The sequence below is a fragment of the Rhodotorula toruloides genome (assembly GCF_000320785.1).
Source record: "Rhodotorula toruloides NP11 unplaced genomic scaffold Scaffold19, whole genome shotgun sequence".
Lineage (NCBI taxonomy): Eukaryota > Fungi > Basidiomycota > Microbotryomycetes > Sporidiobolales > Sporidiobolaceae > Rhodotorula > Rhodotorula toruloides.
In genome coordinates this window covers 113,126-131,024 of record NW_015622979.1, presented here as the reverse complement: position 1 = coordinate 131,024, position 17,899 = coordinate 113,126, and the positions used below count along the sequence as shown (strand labels likewise).

The 17,899-nt window shown below is 61.8% G+C and overlaps 6 protein-coding genes across 6 annotated transcripts in view; 2 read left to right on the top strand and 4 right to left on the bottom strand.

The window, feature by feature from the left end:
* The window catches only part of RHTO_02544 (protein of glutathione-dependent formaldehyde-activating protein family), a gene marked incomplete at both ends in the record, with an annotated part of 763 nt that extends 530 nt beyond the window's left edge, over positions 1-233 (top strand). The window contains one exon of the mRNA XM_016416218.1: positions 68-233. Coding sequence (XP_016271715.1) covers positions 68-233 — 166 coding nt within the window. The remainder of the gene's footprint in view (positions 1-67) is intronic.
* A 236-nt stretch (positions 234-469) lies between these two features.
* Positions 470-6,597, bottom strand: RHTO_02543 (ubiquitin system component Cue; the record flags this gene model as incomplete). Its single annotated transcript, XM_016416217.1, has 13 exons — positions 470-578; positions 635-718; positions 789-974; positions 1,033-1,661; positions 1,721-1,853; positions 1,926-2,430; positions 2,492-2,725; positions 2,783-3,355; positions 3,413-3,562; positions 3,618-3,933; positions 3,996-4,929; positions 4,988-6,427; positions 6,509-6,597. The coding sequence occupies 13 exons, from the start codon at positions 6,595-6,597 to the stop codon at positions 470-472; spliced, it is 5,382 nt and encodes a 1,793-aa protein (XP_016271714.1).
* A 1,096-nt stretch (positions 6,598-7,693) lies between these two features.
* On the top strand, positions 7,694-9,399 carry RHTO_02542 (protein of heat shock protein DnaJ family; the record flags this gene model as incomplete). Its single annotated transcript, XM_016416216.1, has 2 exons — positions 7,694-8,341; positions 8,398-9,399. 2 exons carry the CDS (start codon positions 7,694-7,696, stop codon positions 9,397-9,399), a joined length of 1,650 nt encoding a protein of 549 aa, XP_016271713.1.
* A 124-nt stretch (positions 9,400-9,523) lies between these two features.
* RHTO_02541 (uncharacterized protein) lies at positions 9,524-11,262 on the bottom strand (the record flags this gene model as incomplete). Its single annotated transcript, XM_016416215.1, has 8 exons — positions 9,524-9,759; positions 9,823-10,244; positions 10,326-10,359; positions 10,421-10,482; positions 10,537-10,555; positions 10,612-10,713; positions 10,771-11,038; positions 11,095-11,262. 8 exons carry the CDS (start codon positions 11,260-11,262, stop codon positions 9,524-9,526), a joined length of 1,311 nt encoding a protein of 436 aa, XP_016271712.1.
* Positions 11,263-11,502: 240 nt separating this feature from the next.
* On the bottom strand, positions 11,503-14,797 carry RHTO_02540 (anaphase-promoting complex component Cut20/Apc4; the record flags this gene model as incomplete). The annotated part of the gene is made up of 8 exons (XM_016416214.1): positions 11,503-11,685; positions 11,748-11,818; positions 11,886-12,029; positions 12,089-12,862; positions 12,925-13,079; positions 13,159-13,387; positions 13,455-14,414; positions 14,473-14,797. 8 exons carry the CDS (start codon positions 14,795-14,797, stop codon positions 11,503-11,505), a joined length of 2,841 nt encoding a protein of 946 aa, XP_016271711.1.
* A 424-nt stretch (positions 14,798-15,221) lies between these two features.
* Positions 15,222-17,030, bottom strand: RHTO_02539 (uncharacterized protein; the record flags this gene model as incomplete). The annotated part of the gene is made up of 9 exons (XM_016416213.1): positions 15,222-15,445; positions 15,504-15,924; positions 15,994-16,052; positions 16,105-16,166; positions 16,227-16,245; positions 16,313-16,414; positions 16,473-16,644; positions 16,739-16,804; positions 16,863-17,030. 9 exons carry the CDS (start codon positions 17,028-17,030, stop codon positions 15,222-15,224), a joined length of 1,293 nt encoding a protein of 430 aa, XP_016271710.1.
* Positions 17,031-17,899: the final 869 nt, after the last annotated feature.

Sequence of the window (17,899 nt, the reverse complement as noted above, 5' to 3'; positions counted from 1 at the left end):
CCCCTTCCCCTTCCCCTTCCCCTTCCCTCTCCTCGTCCTTTCTCTGCTAACTCCTCTGCACTCACAGCATGTGGCTCGCGATGCCCGCCCTCTTCCGTTTCGACGACCACACCGAACCCGCCTCGTGGGCTCCCAAGCACCACATTTTCTACAAGGAGCGATGCCTCGATTTGGAGAGGAAGGAGGGCGTGACGTATTGGGAGGGCGCGCAGGACAAGAGTGAGAAGGTGTAGGCGCCCGAGAAGTACGGAGCGAATGAAACGTGTTTGTACAGACTGCGGAAGATGCGTGAGCGAGAGGTGAGGAGGAGCGAGGGTTGAGCTGGGTTTCGTCCGCTACGCTCTTCTGCTCAACGCTATACCTCGCTAGAGCAACAAGCAATGCAGCTGCGATGCAACGAGAAATCGACGAAGAGACGACAACAAACAGAACGAGTCGAGTCGAGAAGGAGTAGAGTAGTCTACACCGTCTACACCGCCGAAGCGACCGTCTGCAACAGCTTTGCCATCGACAGAAAGTGTTCCTCGCACATGGCGGAGAAGTAGAAGCTGAACTGCGAGTCGTGGGGTTTGACGAGGCTATCCCCGAGGGATGGTCAGATGGCGGAGAGGATGGGAGGCGGAAAGGAACGCACTTGTGGCTTAGCTCGTGGGCGATGGTGTGGAAGGTCGAGATGAGTGGCTCAGCGAGGTCGCCGTGCGCAACGAGCTTGTCGTGCCTGCGAGAACCGCACAGCGCAAGGTCAGTTGACAGTTCCGAAAATTACCGGCCTCCGACGTCGCACTCACCAGCTCTGATAGAACCGGAAGTTAAGATACAGCGACCCGTTGCGGTTGAAGGCGATCAGCGGTCCCTCGAGGTCGTGAAAGACGTGCAACGCGCGCGGGTCGAGGCGGAAGACTTCGCCGACTGGGCGGATGACTTGCGTCACGAAGCGGAGGAGTGCGTCGTGGTGCTCTGCGACGAAGGTCGTGCTGCGAGCATACGTAGAGTGAGCGGAAGGGAGAGGAGGTAAAGGAGACGAGGACGCACGGGACCGGCACCTCGCGGCTGGCAAAGAACCGCATCCCTCCGACCTCGGCGACGAACGACAAATTCGCCGCGGCAGTCGCGTCGCAGTACGCCTCGCTCTCCTTGACTTCCGTCTTGTCCACCGCATTCGAGACGTTTGACGCTGTCTCGGGACGAGAAGCCTGGATCGCGCGCGTGAGGTTCGCGCGGATAGCGTCGGTCGAAGTGGGCGTCGCACCCGGTCGCTGAGGCTGTGGCGTCATTCCGGGCGGACACTGCGAGACTGCCTGGGGCTGAGGCGAAGTCGGAGGCGGGCTGAGGCTGGGAGGCGGAGGAAGCGGGGAAGCCGAGCGCGTCTCGCCCGCCTTGCCGAACTGGCGACGCAAGCTGGAGAAGAGGCCGCCGGACTGCGCCTGCGAGGGCTGCTGGTGACCCTGCGCTGAGACCGCCTGCGAGTAAGGCGGAGGGCCGTCCACCGAAGAAGCTTGTGGCCGCTTCTTGGGGTACTGCGGGCTCGCGAGTAGCTGATTGACGGCGTTGTCGAGGTGAGGCGGGTCCTGCGTCTGCAGCAAGGTGCGGAGGAAGTCGGTGTCGGCGTCGGGGAACATCGACGAGAGCTTCTGGAGCGCCGACGCGAGTTCCTTCTCCGGCTGCAGAACAGACGGTCAGCATAGAGTGAACGGAAAGGACTCGACAACGAGCCGCTCACCAGGGCAGACTGAGCCTTCAGCTGCGCCTGCAGCCGCTCCTCCCTCGCCCGCTGCTCAGCCGCCTCACGCTCCGCCTTGCGAGCGGTGATGATGCGGTCGACGTTGAAGCCGCGTCGCTTCAAGTTCTTGAGCCTGCGAGTTGAGGAGAGTCAGCGACTGCTGTCAATTTCGATCGAGAGACTCTTACGCGACCCGAAGACTCACGTCGTCTGCAAGATGGTCAGGAGGAGGAGCGCGTCGTTCGGGCGCAGCTTGGACAAGAGGAGCTTGCACATGGCGACGGCGATCTCGTAGTAGTCGGCCTCGATGGTCTGCGAGACGTAGAGCGCAATGTCGCCGTTCGGGGCCGTTTTCGCGCAAGCCGATGCGACAGCGACGTGCTTCTTGAGACCTTGCGGACTCTTGAGCGTGCGAACGAGCTCGATCGAGCGAACCTCGTAGACCTGAAGATGCTTCTGGATCCAGTCGGGGTCGTGCTTGAGCTCGCCCTTGCCGTATTGCTGGCGGCGTTCGGAGAGGAAGAGTGAGGTTCGCTCGGCGACCGTGCGCTGCAGGTCCTGCGCTCGCTTTGACTTGTCCGGCTCGCCGCTCGTGTGGTAGTTCTCGGTCATGAGCCCCGAGATCCTGCGAGCACCAAGCTGTTCGGCGAGACTTTCGAGTGCGTCTTCTTGCGGGCAGGCGAGGATGTCGCCTTGGAAGACGTGGAAAGCTGCATCGCACTAGCCGGTCAGACGTAGAAGATGAGGGCGTGGAGGCCCAAGGAGACGCACCGGCAGGCTCATCATTGACGGCCAGATCGCTCGCGCGCGCCAGCTGGTAGACGAGAGTGGTATCCGAGCCCTCCTCATCCTCGTCGTCGTCCTGGTCCAGGAGCGTCTGACCTTTGCCAGCGTTTGACCCGTTGGCTGCGATGCGCTTCGTGCCGAGGAAGAAGGCGCTCAGCTTCATGCGACTGCGGAGCGACGACGAGAGGCTGCTGTAGTTGAGGGCGACGAGGCGGAGAACTGCGGTGAACGGGAGGTCAGCTTTGTCGCGATATGTACGCTTGCAGTCGAACGCACCAGAAAGATAACGATCGGAGGAGCCGGCGAGGTCGTAAAAGCGCGCCGGATCCGCAATGAGCATCGTGGCGATCTCCGGCGTCGTCGGACTTTCCTTGACGCCACAGGCAACCAGGAAGGGACGTGCGGCGGGTCCGAAGTCGGGGATAGTCGCAAAGAGACTCCTCACGCCCGACGGAAGCGACGTGTCCGAGGTCGAGAAGTAGAGGTTCAGGGGCGGCACGTTTTCGACTTTGCCGTCCGGCTTGCGAACGGAGACAATAGATGCCCAGCGAAGTGCGTCGAGGTCAGCCGAGGCGAAGGTCGAGACTTGCGACGAAAGGTATGCGAAGATCTTGCTCGCTTCGGCGATTGTTGAAGGCGGGTTGCTAACAATGGCGGAGACAAGCTCCTTCGGCGGAGGGTCGCGACGCAGCCCGAACCTCGTCTCTTCCGCTGCAAAGCGGGGCGCGAGAACGGGGAAGCCGAGCAGCGCTGCTGCGGGGTTACTGTACACCTCGGTCGGCTTGACGCGGATCTCCTGGTCCTTGGCGAGAGCGGGCACGAACGGGAGGGCGTACTTGGACGGCGAGTCTGCGTAGCACAAGGTCAGTTCGGCGTCTCGACGAAGAAGAACTGCGCCTAACCCACACGACATGCTGTAGCTGTGCGTGACACAGCCGTCGAGGAAGTACCGAAGCGCCTTTTCCTGCCTGGCCGGATCAGACGAGTTCGCGGCAATCTCGAGGACGGTCGCGACGGTGGGAACCCGCTGAAGACCGAGGTCATAGAGAAATTTGGCTGGGAGAGCTTTGAGTCAGCGGGCACGCTGGACGTGACGAGACGAACGACGCACCTTCGTCCGACGTAGACCTCCACCTTGCCTGCGCTTCCGTCCAGTCGACGAGAGGCAAGCCAAGCTCGCGGAGCGCGTCAGTCGGCTCGTACAGCTCGGAAGCTCGGTAGCGAATTGTCTTCGGCTTCGGCTTGACGCCATCAGGACCAGGCGGCTGCTCGACCTTCGCTTCGCCCTCACGGGGCAGGAAGGCGGTCTTGCGAAGCCGATCTTGCTCTGCTGGCGTGAGCGTGTTCCGCACCGAAATGAGATAGCGAATGAGCTGGATGTGCGACCAGTCGCCGGCGCCGAGTAGTCGAGTAAAGACGAGTTGGAGCTGGGGGAATCGCGCAGGTGAGCAGTCGTTAACGGGAGCGAAGCTGGAGAGCGAGGACTCACCTCGACATGCCGCCGCACTCCTAACGCCGCCAACAATCGCTCCATGTTGCCCTTGACGGGCGCACCGCTCGGCAAGGTGACGACCGCCAAGTCCTCGAAAAGCGAGACATTCGGGAAGTAGCTCTCGTTCGGCTGCTTCAGGCCGTTCCTCGTCGGCACAAACGCGAGCTTGGACGTGAGCTCGATGATATTTCGCTGGGCGACAGCCGGGACCTGCTGCCAGCCTTTCGCGAGGACGGCGAGGACCTTTTCGGCGAAAGGCGGCGAGGCGAGGAAGTTTGTGTCGACAGAGGCCGACTTGCCCGTCATCGACGGCGAGGTGAGGTAGTTGAGCCAGTCGAGAAGCGAGAGCTCCTTCCAGCCGAAGACGCGGCTGAGGTCCGAGTGCGAAAGCTGGCGCGATAGCTCGAAAGGGAGAGTGTGCTCGGGGAGATGCATGTCCACCGGGACGACCTTCGGGTTGACGTAGGTCTTGAAGGCGCCGATGGGAAGGATGCGAGTGCCGTCGGGGGAAGAGGAGTCCGGGACGGAGAGCATCGAGACGTCCTTGAGACGGGTGAGGAGACGAGGGTCGTAAGACGGGTTCGAGGCCAGGCTGGTCCACCATTTGAAGCACTCCACCGCTTCACTGACCGTCAAGGAATGCGACGAGAGGTCGGCGAAGATGTCCTCGAGCGAGATGTCTCGAATGAAGCCCTTGTCGCGCAGGACGGAGAGGAAACGAGGCACTCCGTCTGCAACGAGAGGCGGGACGACAGGAGTCGACTTGATGAATCCGGAGAGATGTGGCGAGGGCAGGCGGAGCTTGTGTGCTGGTGTCGGGCCGACAGTCGAGAGAAGGGTGATCGAGGTGCCCGTGTTGGACGCGAAGAATGACTCTTCCTGTGTGCCACCGACGATCTCTTGCGGTGTCGACTTATAGAACGTGAAGAAGCTGCTCGGTGAACCAGTAAGTATACCGCAGCTTGAAGGGAAAAGGTGGACGAACGCACCGAATGAGGTGCAGCGTCCGCTGCTCGAGGTCTTCCCGCTTCTCCTTCTCAAGCTCCTTTCCCGCCCGCTTCCAGATTCGCCCAATCTCTGCCATCTCCTCCTCGAAGACCGTCCTCGCAAGCACTCCGCCAGCCCACAACAGCTCCTGGTTCCACTGTGCGACGTATTTGCTCTGGAAGTCGAGCGACTCGCGCTCGACCGTCGAGATGAACCTCGCTCCGACCGAGCCGGCGAAGCCCGACGTCTGATGCGTCGCAAAGCCAATCGCGACTCGACCCTGCACGGTCGAGATGTCCGCCGGCAAGAGGCCTGAGAAGACCTTCCGAGCGGACGCCTCGTCCTCATGGTCAGTTCCGACGCCCGTCTTCCCACCATGACTCGCATCGTACTCGTCCTTGCCGGTCCAGACGAGCGAGTACTTCGTGATCGACGGCAACGCCTTCTTCGTCGCGCGGAGCATCTCGTTGGCGAAATGAGGAGAGGGCGATACGGAGAGAGAGGCGGCGACGGTTCGCAGGAAGAGCATCACGCGGACGTATTCGAATGGATCTTTCGCAGCAGGGGCAGGCCGAGGCGGAGGTGTCGGAACGGGAGATGGCTGATGTGAAGGTGTCGAGCGGCTGGAGAAGGCGGCGAGCATCTTCGAGGCGAAAGACGTCGTGCTTGACGCTGCGGCGCTCGTGATTGATGCGACGGTCGGCTTCGGCTTCGCCGTGTAGCGGAGCATCCAGTTCGAGACTTCGGCTTTGAGCTGGAAGGGCGCTTCCTCCACGCCAGTCATGCGAAGGAGCTTCTGGGGCGAAGACGACTGCAGATTGTGTCGCAAAGAGAGGTTCCGAGATGGCGCGAGCGTCTTCTGCACGCGGAAGAGAAGGTGGCCGTCGAAGAAAAGGGAGAGCGACCGGAGGTTCTGGGTGAAGCCGAGGCAGGAGGTGAGGAAACGAGCGAAGTCGTTCGGCTCTGGCATCGGCGCAGGTTCGCGAAGGTCCATCAGGAATGTCGTCCAGGGCTTGCCGTCCGCCGAGGTGTTCTTGAGACCCGACTCGTCTGTCGCTGACTTGACGTGCAGCTGGTCGCCGCGCCAGTAGAACTGGATGATCCGCTGGCCCGACGAGACGACAGGTCCGTCGGTCATGGAGAAGAGACTGTAGAAGCCCACGCCGAACGCCCCAATCTTCTGCTCGTCGGGATTACCAGAAGCGATCTCAGTGAGTCGCTGCCAGTCCTCTTGCCGGAAGACGAAGCCGTCGTTGCGAACCATGAGGGTGGCGCATTTGGTCGCGAGCAAGTTCGGCAGGGCGTCGGGCGAGTAGGTCGGTTGCGAGTCGTCGAGACCGGCGGCACCGGTCGTCGTCCTGAAATGCAATTCGACCGAGGTCGCCCCTGCATCGTCCGAGTTCTGCAGCAGTTCTCGAAAGACGGTGTGCTCGCCCGAGTACCTGCGAGACACCATTAAGTCAGCAAACGAGGAAGGGAGAATCATCGCAGGCGGGATGAGGGTCCGGATGGAAGTTGCGCACCGCGCCAGGATCTTCTCAACGAGCGCCCGCTGGTTCACTGTGACCTGCTCATCTTGTCCCTCCACCAGCAAGGCGTTCAGGTTGACCATTACGGCGGGATGACGACGCTGGGGAGGGGAAAGTGGCGGCGAGACGGGCTGGGAGGGCGCGCAGGAGTCGGGGAACAGGCGGGTGATTCGATCGAAGTAGCAGCAGTCTCAAGCGAGCCTTCAGGCACAGTAACAGCTCGCTCTGCGGTGAGTGTCGAGGCGGAAAGTGCCCAAGTCCTCGTCCTCGTCTCCTGGCTCCGACCAGCGACAAGGGACGGCACACACAGCAAGGTAAGGCGCTGTGACAGGCTCAGACTGGTGCTGGACATGATTCTTAGTAAAAGGTCCGAGGACGCGTCCGTCTACGCCAAACTCGCGTGACCACACCTCGTCCTCATCGCTCCTCGTCGACTCGCTCGTCTCGCGTCCCAATCGTCGCATCATTGGCACTGTCCACGCTGCTGGAGCTCCAGCGTCTCTCACGAGGACAGCGCTCGTTCTGCGACACATAAAGACCCACACCCAGCTGCTCCGTACACCCTCGACTCGTCCGCATCCCCGTCTCGTCCGCCTCCCACCTGCGTCCCTTTCGCTCGAAACCGCTCGCAACGGGCTGCGTCTCGGTGGATGGGGCGAGGTGGGGGAGAGCGAGCGGGTTGGACGAGTTGAGGGAGTGCATTTGCCTCGTCGAGGCGGATGTAGGGGTGGAAGGGTGGACTCTATTCTGACCCGCTGCTCTAGAGTCTCATCGAGCGCGGCGTAAAGGCAGAGTCGACATCACTCGCCCGAGGCACAGCCAGACCCGTCCAGACCGAGTCTTCATTCTGGAAGGTGGTGACCTGCCAATCTTAACTACACCAGGGCACACCGACACGACCGCTTAGCCTAACCAGCGGGTCTTTCTCTCTCTCCTTGCGAGACAGCCCAGAGAAAGACCCGAGGTGGCTTTGTGGACAGCCGGGGCGCGGGCAGCGAGTCGTCGGGGACTTGAGGGCACATGAGGTGTTTGCGCGAGGGACGGAGGGCGTCTCCTGAGAACGCGCGTGGCTGCGCTTAAACAGCTTCTGATCCGCAATGCCAAGCAAGGCTATCCGAATTCATGCCTGAACCGCTACTGACTCCCCTGACTGCGACCGGCTCAACAGGTCCGACAACGATGGCAGGCTCGCGGCCGTCTAGCGGCGTCGGCGGCCTCAGCGCCAACCTGATATCCGTCCTCGGCTGGTCGATGATCCCTTCCTTCCTCACGAGCGCCATCCTCACCCTCTTCTACCGACTCTTTCCTTCGTCTCGCCCGACTGTACCGCCTCGAGCCGCCCCTCAGCACGTCGCAGCAGCGAACGCTCGCGCTCAGTGGCACTATCGCCGCGTCCGCATCACGCTCATTGCCGCCTACCTCGCATACTCCGTCCTCTCCATCTACTGGTCGCAGGCTCGCGGCGCCGAGCAGAATTACTACGCCCTCCTCGACCTGTCGCGCGACCTTGTCGACCGCGACGGCGCGAGCGTGGTCAAGTCTCACTGGCGTCGACTCGCGCGAGTGTATCACCCCGACAAGGTTGGAAAGCAGGGCGAGGCGTTCTTCGTCCTGCTGCGGAGGGGAGTCGAAGCCTTGGAGGACGAGAACAAGCGATGGGCGTATGAGCGGTTCGGACCAAGCGTGCAGGAGTGGGGCGACAAGCTCGTCACGAAGCGCGAATTTCTCGCGAAGGGCGCGCTTTACGCCGGCATCTTCTGGGCGTTCGCGTTCGGCTCGATCGCCGTCTTCACCTTCTTCCGCAAGAGCGAGCGGAGGTACAACTTCGTGCGTATCGTCCGCAAGTCCTGGTGACCGCACTTGCTGACGGCTTTCGTCCGCAGTGGCGATACCTGAGTCTTGCGCTCTGCCTCTCGCTCGAGTTCCACCTCCTCTTTCGCTCTTCTCCCTCTCCCACCTTCTCCTTCGTCTTCCCACACCGCCTGCCGTACCAGCACATCGCCCTCCTCCGCCAGCTCTTCATCTCAACCTCGATGGCCATGTCGCAACTCGGCCCGCTCCTCTTCCCCGACACGCCGACCCACTTCGCCTCCTCCTCTTCCGCCTCATCCGAAGCCGAGCAATACGCCCGCGCCGTGGCCGACGTCGACAGCCTCAAGCCCCTCATCGAGCGTCTCATGCGCCTGACAGCCCAAGCGGAACTCGAAGCCTCGGCGCTCCAGTCGCTCGAGCTTCGCCCGCTGATGGAGTCGGTCAAGCCGGACCCTGAGGCGCCTGGCGTCGAAGAGCGGAAGGTGATCAGGAAGTTGGTGGACGGGATGGTTGCGACGTGGGAAGACTCGCAGCTCAAGAACAATCGGAGGACGGCGCGAGTCTGGGATGAGGCGCTGCGCAAATCGGTGCAGAAGGCCGCGAGGGAGAAGGAGCTGCCGAAGGAGGATGCGGACGAGGACCGAGCGGGTGTAGAAGTCAAGGTGGAGGAGGACGACGAAGCGGACGCCAGAAGCGAAGCCTCGGCCTCGACAGCCGCCGGCTACGATGTGGCCTTGTCGGACGGGGCGGAAAACGCCCCCGCTCCTACGAACGCAGTGGACAACACGGCCCTTTCCCTCGACTCGGCCGTCATACCTCCTCCCGTAACGCTTCTCGCCTCTCCTCCGACCTTACCTCGGACCGGGTCCGCAGGCTCAGCCATTCCGCTGCCCGTCCTCGAAGCGGGGTTTGGTGACGGGGCGGGCGGCGCGGCCAATTCCGCCGGATTGGCGGTGGGAAAGAAGGATGCCGCGGGAGATAAAGGCGAGCTCGCAAATCGAGACGGTACGGGTTTGCAGCTCTCCGCCAAACAGCTCGATGCTCGCCTGCCAACTCCGCCGCCGGACGAGTAGGTGGCAACGCCGTGAGTATTGCAATAACCGCTTTCGAGCCATCTTCTTGCCCTCGCCGCCAGCGGCGCTGTATCTCTCCAACCTGCAGTCCAGATAAGTGAAGACGCTTCTTGAGCGTTTCGAGCTATACGCGCTTCGGGCCGCCGGTGGACCGTCGCTTCCTACTGCCGCCGCCGCCGGAGAGGAGGAGGGGGAGATGGCCGAGTGCACTGTCGCCGTCGCTGTCGACGCGAGTGAGATCGTGACGGTTCGATGAGCGTGTTCGATGACGGCTGCTGGCGTGGCTGTCGTCGAGATCTTGCGCTCCAGACGCGTAGTCGTCCTCGTCGGCGTCCTTCTCGTCCTCCTCGCGCCTCCCAGCTATCCCAACGAGTGGGTGAGCTTCTGCAGTGAGATGGAACGCTGACGCCAAGTAGCACGCACCTCTGCGGTCGCCACGCGCTTTGATGTCGGCGACGAGGTGCTGGTTCTCCAGGTAGTCCTTGCGAGCGACGGCGTGTGCGTGGACGCGGCGCTTGTAGTCCGCCTTGCTCTCCCCCTCCCTCTGTTTCGGTACCGGCGCGTGCGCCTCCACGTGCATGTCCTCGACCTCCCATTCCTCCTCGAGCTGGGCCTTCTCCTCGTCCAGCTTGGCGAGACGCGCGGCTCGTTCCGCCTCCTTCTCCGCACCGGTCTCGCCATCCGACCCCTTGCGCTCGTTCCATCGCTTCTGCCAGGCTGAAATGCGCCAGATCAGGACGCCGTCGAGGACGATGGACAGGGCAGAGCCTCCGAGCCAAGGCGATTGAATGAGGAGGTACTGCCCGTTCGTGGACAGGATGAGGATGGACAAGATGTTGAAGAAGCTGCGTGAGGAGGGAGGCAGTGAGAGCGAAGATGTTCAGCATGAACGAAGAGCATGCTTTTCGGCTATGAGGAAGTAGAACAGAGGGTCATCGAGCTCATGCTGAGGTTTGATACCTGCGCAATGAAAGTGTCAGCACTTGTTCGGGCGACTCGGCAACAGTGAGAGCTTCCGTACCTGCCTTCGAGCGATTCTCTCCGCTTCTCATCTCCGGGAAGCGTGCGATGCAGAACGTCGCGCTGGTCAACGAGAGTCAGTCTTCTACTACTCGGTGATGAAGGGTACGGGCCTACGCGGACGCGACGCCGAAAGCTGTCGGCAGACGTCGTCAGGCGTGTTGCGTAGTTCCGGGCGAGCAGATCACGCACCGAGCGACTTGGGGTCCAATACGCGCGGCTCCTCTATGACGAAGTGCTCGGGGTCGTTGTGCAGGCCGAGGGTGAGGTAGATACCGCCGGCGGCGAGTCCAGCTGCGTAGCGTGTTGAGTAAGCGGCGACGCCGGCGAATTAGGGGCCATCGAGCGCACCGGCGATGCAGAAGAGCAGCAGCTTAATGTCGTCCCACGCGGAGAACGACATGAAGGCGACCGTGATCTTGTACCAACGAGGGTGTTTCTTCTTACGTTCTTGCAGTTTGACGAAGACCTTGGTCGGCTTCGGGTCTGGCGCGAGAGGGTCGAGGTGGCCGAAGAATCGGAGCTGTATGATCAGCGTGACGTCCACGGCCGTATACCAGATGGCGAGAGCGAGCTGAGTGGGCGGAAGTTTGCCCAAGACGGCGCCGAGGAGGTTGGTCTGCGGTGGACAAGCCGTCGGCGCGATCTTCCCTGAGAGAGCGCCGCCATACTCACTATGTCGCCGTATAACCAAGTCCATAAGAACGCTGGTGAGCTGCTTACTCGCATGCGAGCAGCGTTCATGACCACGACGGGCACGAAAGCGGCACAAGTCGTCGAGAGGGCGAGCCAGCCGAAGAGCGAGGACACGATCATGCGAAGCGTGAGCTCCTGCACCGCCATGATGGGTCTTCGTGCTGCTTCGGGGGAAAGGAAGGAGAAGCAGGAGAGAGATAGGAAGAGAGCCCCTCTCGCCCTCCGACGGAGGTCCGTGGAGCACGGTCGCGTGGGCGGCTCGCGCCTTTCGTCAGTCTTCGATGAGTTCGGCGTCGGCGAGACGTCGGCGGTTTCGAGAGAAAGGAGACGAGGACGTGATAGCCGGCACAGCTGCGCGAGATAAGAATTTGCGACGGCGACGTCTGATCAAGATTGCATGTCGACATCTGCCCTGTTCGCTGCGAGTTTGAGGACTTCGAAGCGCCGTCCTTCAGCCGCTAACGACGCCACGAGGGGTTCATCGTCGGTGCAGCGGGAGAAGGCGAGTGCTGTCGGCGGGAAGTGCTCGGCGAGCGAATACTGGGAAGCAATAGGTAGAGGGCCGCCGGGCTGCCATTCGCAATACTCGTCAGTCCTCACGCATTGTGCGGGAGTAAGTGAGGCGTGCCTACCGGTGCAAGCGAAGCTTCCCACTTGAGGGCGGCAAGGTCCACCGTAACGAGGAAGGGCGAAGCCGCAGCGCCTGCGTATGCAAGCTCAGCGTTGTCACTCGAATTGCTGATAACGTTCGGACTCACCCTCTGACTTACGGTCAAAGGCAAAGACCACCCCCTGCGGCCCGGAGAAGTCGAAGTGCATCGGTCGTAGCGAGACGCCGTCCGCGGTGACAAGCTTGTGTGCGACGTATTGAACGACGGGTGAGCCGCCAACAGGGTCTCGCTTCGAGAAGTAGACTGCGCAAGCGGAGTGCATCAGCGGAAGGCGAACCTATGAGTGGAGCGAAGGATCGCACCAGTGTCGCCAGCGACGCACAACTCGTAAATGAGGTGACGCCGCTGATCCCGCTCGAGCATCGTTCGCACCGCTATCGCTGTAGCTGAACCGACGTCCGGTCCCTCGGCAGCGCTGCGACTAGCCCGATCGCCCGTGGCTTTACGGACTGCGCGGTCCATCAGGACGGCGGCAGACCTGACGGCAAGATGCAGAAGAACAGGGATACTCTGTGTCGGCGATGACTCGGCATGGGCTGCCGCAGTCACGTCGACGGTGGAGCGGGAGGGCGGTCGAGCTTCGTACTCTGGATCAAGTGCCGACGCTGGATGAGCGAGGGCAAAGGCGGGTGCTGGCAAGTCCCGCTGAAGATCGGAAGAGAGCTTGTCATCTTGGTCGGTCGACGATGTGTACACCGGCGCGACGATATCGAGATCGAGCTGCTGATCAAGTCGGCGAACCTCGAGCTCGCTGGCGTCGACCTGACCACGTAGTTCCTCGGCCATCCGCTTGAGCATCTCCTTCAGCGACGCTCCCGCGCTTTCTGCCGAGGAACGCTGAACCGCTTGATCCGACCGAGCTGACTGCGCCGTACGCGAATTGAGCCACTCCTCCGCCGCGCGCAGGTCGCCATTCGCTGACAGGGGAGCCGTGGCAAGGCCGAAGGAGAGGTACATCGAGATCTGCGAGCCGGTCGCCGGTAGGCAATGGCGGACGTAATGCGAAACGGGCAGCGGGAAGAAGTTCGCGAGAGGCCGAATCTCGGATCCTTCTTGCTGGGCGACCTTGTCGAGTTCTGTAGAGTCGCAGCTCAATCAGCTTCATGCTGAAGCCGGAGAGACAGCGATAGCGTCGCACCGAAATGAAGCCAGGCGCCGAACTGCTTAAAGCAACGCTCCTCTTCCTCGACCTCGCGCTGCATCCGAGCCATCGCCGCAATCGCTTTGCAAGCGAGACAGATGACCTGGCGGACCTCGACCTGCGAGAAGCTGTACGGGGCGAACTTGTCGGGCCTGTACGAGAGTGAGGCGTCAAGAACCTGACCATGATCGAGCATCGCCGACGTCTCTGGCGCATTTGGGCGCTGCGCACCATAGTGACCACGCCTCGACCTCCTTCAGCATCACGACGATCCTCTCGAGCGCGGGAATGACGCTCATCCAGGCGACCTTCCGCAGGCGTTCGAGTGCCGCACCCATCGCTTGCTCCCACTTGACGAGGACTCGTTCATTCATTTTCGAGGCGAGAAAATCGTGCAGCGAGCGAGTTGGTCGGCCGGTGAGGAGGAGAAGGTGAAGCTGCGTAGTCGGAGGCGTCGTAACTGTTCGGCGTCTTCGCGTCAGCCTGAAGCCCTTCTTCATCGACGAGCTGACTTCGAGCGAACTCACCTCCGTGAGGTCGACTGACGTCTGCGATCCTCTGCAGCCAGCCTTTCCCGATCCTCCTCGCTTCGTCCCACATATTCCGCGCGCCCTGCAACGCCTCGAACGCGTGTTCGAAGTGCGCGCTGAGGGTTGAAGAGACGTGTAAGACAGTCGGGAGGGTCGAGGGCGTGGGAATATCGACGCGACTGACGGCGAGTGGAGTGGAAGAGGTGGAGTGGTGGACAAGGACGGAGATAGCCGGTTCCGCAAGATCCGGCGACGACGGCACAGCGGTGATGGCGTGGACCTTCCCACCGACGCCGATGGATCCGAGGTAGACGCTTCCGCCTAGGAAGACGTGGACCGCGCCGTCTGCGCCGCCCGCGCACAACACGCTCTCATCCTCCGCCCGGCCGTCACCGCTTTCTTGAGGTCGCAGGATAGCCCTGACCGCTTCGTCGCCGAACTCTGGCGCGTCCGTTCCGACCAACGCCCCGCCCATTGCCGCCAACCTCGGAAACCGCCCTTCTTCACCAATCGCGCTCCGCATGCTCAGCGCCCGCTGCGCCTCTTTCGCCCGTTCTCGCTCAAGCATGGCCTGCTTCGCGCCGAAGACACCCGCTCCGCCACTTCCGCCCGGCCCTCCTATTCGCGCACCAGCGAGCCCGATGCCTGGACCAGGAGCTGCCCCATCGCCAGCAGAAGGGAGAGTCTCCTTCGCGATCTTCGGCAGCGCAGGTAGTCGCCGTATCAAGTCGAGCGAGAACGACGTGAGGAGGCGATCGGGGGGTTGTGCAGTCGATGGGAGGGCCTGCCACGAAAGATGAGAGCGGGACCCGCTAGTCGGCGGGTTGGCCGGGGCCGCGGCAGGCAGAGGTATGGGTGGAGATATGGGTGTGCCGGTCTGTACCGAGAGAAGGGCAAGGGAAGGGTTTCGCGGGCCAGAGGCGGAAGCCGGGGAAACAAGGGTGCCAATGGCGGTTCCTGCTTGAAGTTGGGTCAAAGGCCGAGTCTCCGCTGAGCTCAATAGCATCTTGCATACCTGTAGGACTCCAAACGACCTGCTCGATTTTTCCCCCAGCACCCTGAGCTGCCTTCCCCTTCCCCTTCAATCCCAGGCCAAGCCTTCCACCTGGTTTCGGCCCTCCTGCAGACGGATCGACGGGCGGTGGAGAGGGCGTCCACTCCCATACGAGATCGGCAGCCGCTGATGTGCGGTACAAGGCGAGTTTCGAGTCGGGCGCGGAGGGGGAGGAAGTGAGCAGGGCAAGTTTCGAGGTGGAAGCGCGCGGTGGGAGCGAGTTCGCGGGTAGGTCGGATGCTGCCGGCAACGTCTTGGTCGAGACGGCTTGCAATGCGCCGCCCATTGCGCTTGTACCGAACGAGAGCCGATGAGAGATGAGGTTGAGGGACGGGTTCGAAGTGGATGCGTATGGCTTCGCGCGCTTGAAGGAGGAGTGCGCGGGCAAGCTGGCACCTTCTTAGCAGCGAAAAGCACAGAAACAACCGCCTCAAGCAGGTGCGGGAGAGGAACCGTCGCTCAACCTTCTCTTTCGCCCGTTCACCGCGTCCTCGTCACTTGCTTCCGCTGCCAGAGATGTGCAGGTCACGCTGCAGGCTTACAGCAAAGCAACCGTTAATGCATGCAGAAGAAAGATCGTTCGGCTGCACGCTCCGTAGACTCCCTCCGCCGGACCAGCTTCGTCTTGCGAGCGAGGGAGACGCAGATACATGCTGTGCTTCGATGCCTGCGTTGCACTCTGGACTCTCTCCTGTCCACATGCGCTCCGTCTAGACCGAGGGCTCCGCGACGCCTGTCGAACGCAGCCATCTGCGAGGTCGAAGAAGGAAGTCTCGAGCATTTGCGTGCTGTTCGTCGTCGGTCGACTGGAGTTGACGAGGGGCGAAGGGCGTTGGGTCGTCGGCGCGATGGCCGGATGTGGCAGAGCGTGGGTGCGGAGGGAAGTGCCCAACGGCAGACGAGCTCGTGTCGTTCTTCTTGTCGCGTCGACCGGCTGATAGAGTAGAGTTCGTCAACATGCGACATTTCTGAGTAGGAAGAGGACGAATCACCACGACGTTCTCCGCGCTCTTTGATGTCGGCGACGAGGTGCTGGTTCTCGAGGTAGTCCTTGCGAGCGACGGCGTGTGCGTGGACGCGGCGCTTGTAGTCCGCCATGCTCTCCCCGTCCCTTTGTTTCGGTACCGGCGCGTGCGCCTCCACGTGCATGTCCTCGACCTCCCATTCCTCCTCGAGCTGAGCCTTCTCCTCGTCCAGCTTGGCGAGACGCGCGGCTCGTTCCGCCTCCTTCTCCGCGCCGGTCTCGCCATCCGAACCCTTGCGCTCTTTCCATCGCCGCTGCCAGACCCGGATGCGCGAGATGAGGACGCAGTCGAGGAGGATCATGAGTGCGCCGCCGCCAATCCAAGGTGACTGGACCAGCAGGTACTGCGCGTTGCTCGACAGAAGGACGATAGAGAGGAGGTTGAAGAACTGCGAGAAGGATAAGACGAAGGATGAGCGCGAGTTGACGGGGGGAAGTGACCGCGGATAAACCCTTACGTTCTCGGCGATCAGGAACCAGAACAGCGGGTCGTCGACAGCATGCACCGGCTTGAAGCCTACGGAGAACGATGAGCTGTGTGCCGCGATGGGAACCGCAATGCTGCTCACCCGCCTTCGAGCGACTCTCGCCGCTCCGCAACTCGGGTATGCGAGCCAGACATACCATTGCCCTGCGTAGCTAGATTTGATCAATAATAAGATCTCGCTTCTGAAGCGAAGTGCGAGCTTACTGAGCGATGAGGCCCATGACTGCGCAGAACGGAGTGAGCGTTCCTCGTAATATCTTCGGAGGACAGCTAGCGGACGGAAGACTTACCGAAAGACTTGACATCCAATGCGCGCGGTACCTCGATGGCAAAGTGCTCGGGGTCGTGGTAGATGCCAAGGGTAAGGTAGATGCCGCCTGCGGCGAGTCCAGCTGCGAGACAACGCAGGTTGGTGACGCGAAAACGACTTAGACGAGAGAATGGACGAACCAGCAATGCAGAAGAGCAGGAGCTTGACGTCGTCCCAGAGCGAATAAGACATGAAGGCGAGCGTGATGCGGTACCAGCGCGGGTGTTCCCTTTTCCGCTCCCGCAGCTTGGAGAATACCAAGGTTGGCTGAGGGTCAGGCGCAAAGGGGTCGAGATGGCCAAAGAACGAGAGCTGCGGACCACGCGCACACGATCAGCCTCACTCGCACGACGAAGGGAAAAGGAGCAGAACTCGCCTGAAGCAGGAGTATACAGTCCGTCGTTACGTACCAGATCCCCAGGGCGAGCTGGGTCGGCGGGAGCTTGCCGAGGATGACGCCGAGGAGGTTCACCTGGGAGGTGAAGGCGGGGTTAGCCTGGCGGCCCTTAGGGGAGCAGAAGGGAACTCACGAAGTCGCCGAATAGGTAGTTGTAGATGAATCGAGGCGAAACGGACACGCGTAATCTCGCCGCATTCATGATGATGAGGGGTGTCCACACAGCGCAAGTCGTTGCCAGGGCGAGCCAACCGCTGAGCGACGAGAGGATCATCCGCAGCGTGAGATCCTGGGCGACCATGGCTGCTACTGCCTTGGGAACGCGACGACTGAGATGAGAGCGCCAGTCAAACGACGAGAGGCGCAAGCATCTCGCCTGGAAAAGCGGGAACGAGAAAAGGTGAACAGGAGTAGGCGAAAAGTGCGCGACAGGGCGAAAAGTCGCAGAATGATGTCGGGCCGGTAGGTATCAGATGCGTGGAAGAGGAGGACATCGCAGCGAGGGAAAAGGAATCGAGAAGAGCGGCGTGACGCTGGTTGAAGAGAGCCCAGAAAACAGGACTGCCTCCGACCATCCGTGAGTTTTCCGGCCCGCGGCAACCCTGAGCCCTCCGAATGCATCACTAGCGACATATCTCGGCTGCTGCACGAGCTGGTGATCGCTGTGGCAAGGTATCAAGGAGGGGGACGACGACGAGGAGCTTGCTGACAGGCGGCGGTGTCGTGCAAGCAGGTGTCGACGGCGGAAGTTGCAGCGAGAGTGCTGTATGAACAGCTGGGGTCTGCTCTTGTACGTCTCGTCTCGCCGTCGTTGTTCTGTTCGCAAAGGGAGATGAAGTCGACGACGGGGTCAACCGCCGCGACCAGCGCATTCGGCGAGGTAGCGACAGCAGTGCGGAATCTAGTGGCACTTTCAAACCCTAGCACAACCCCATCCAGCCAAGTCGAGCGAGGGCGAGCGCGCTGTTGGCGGCAGACCTTCGTTCGCGGCTTCTTCGACGACGACTATCTCCCGCTCGCGGTTTGCTTGGGCTGGTTCAATCGGCTTGCGGCTCTATCGATCTGTATCAACTGTCGGCGGCCTCGTCACGCTCGTTCACCCCGAAGTCGCCCTTCTCCCCCCGCATCTCCGCCTCCTCTGCCGACCGCTCTTCGCGACGCCTTTGACGA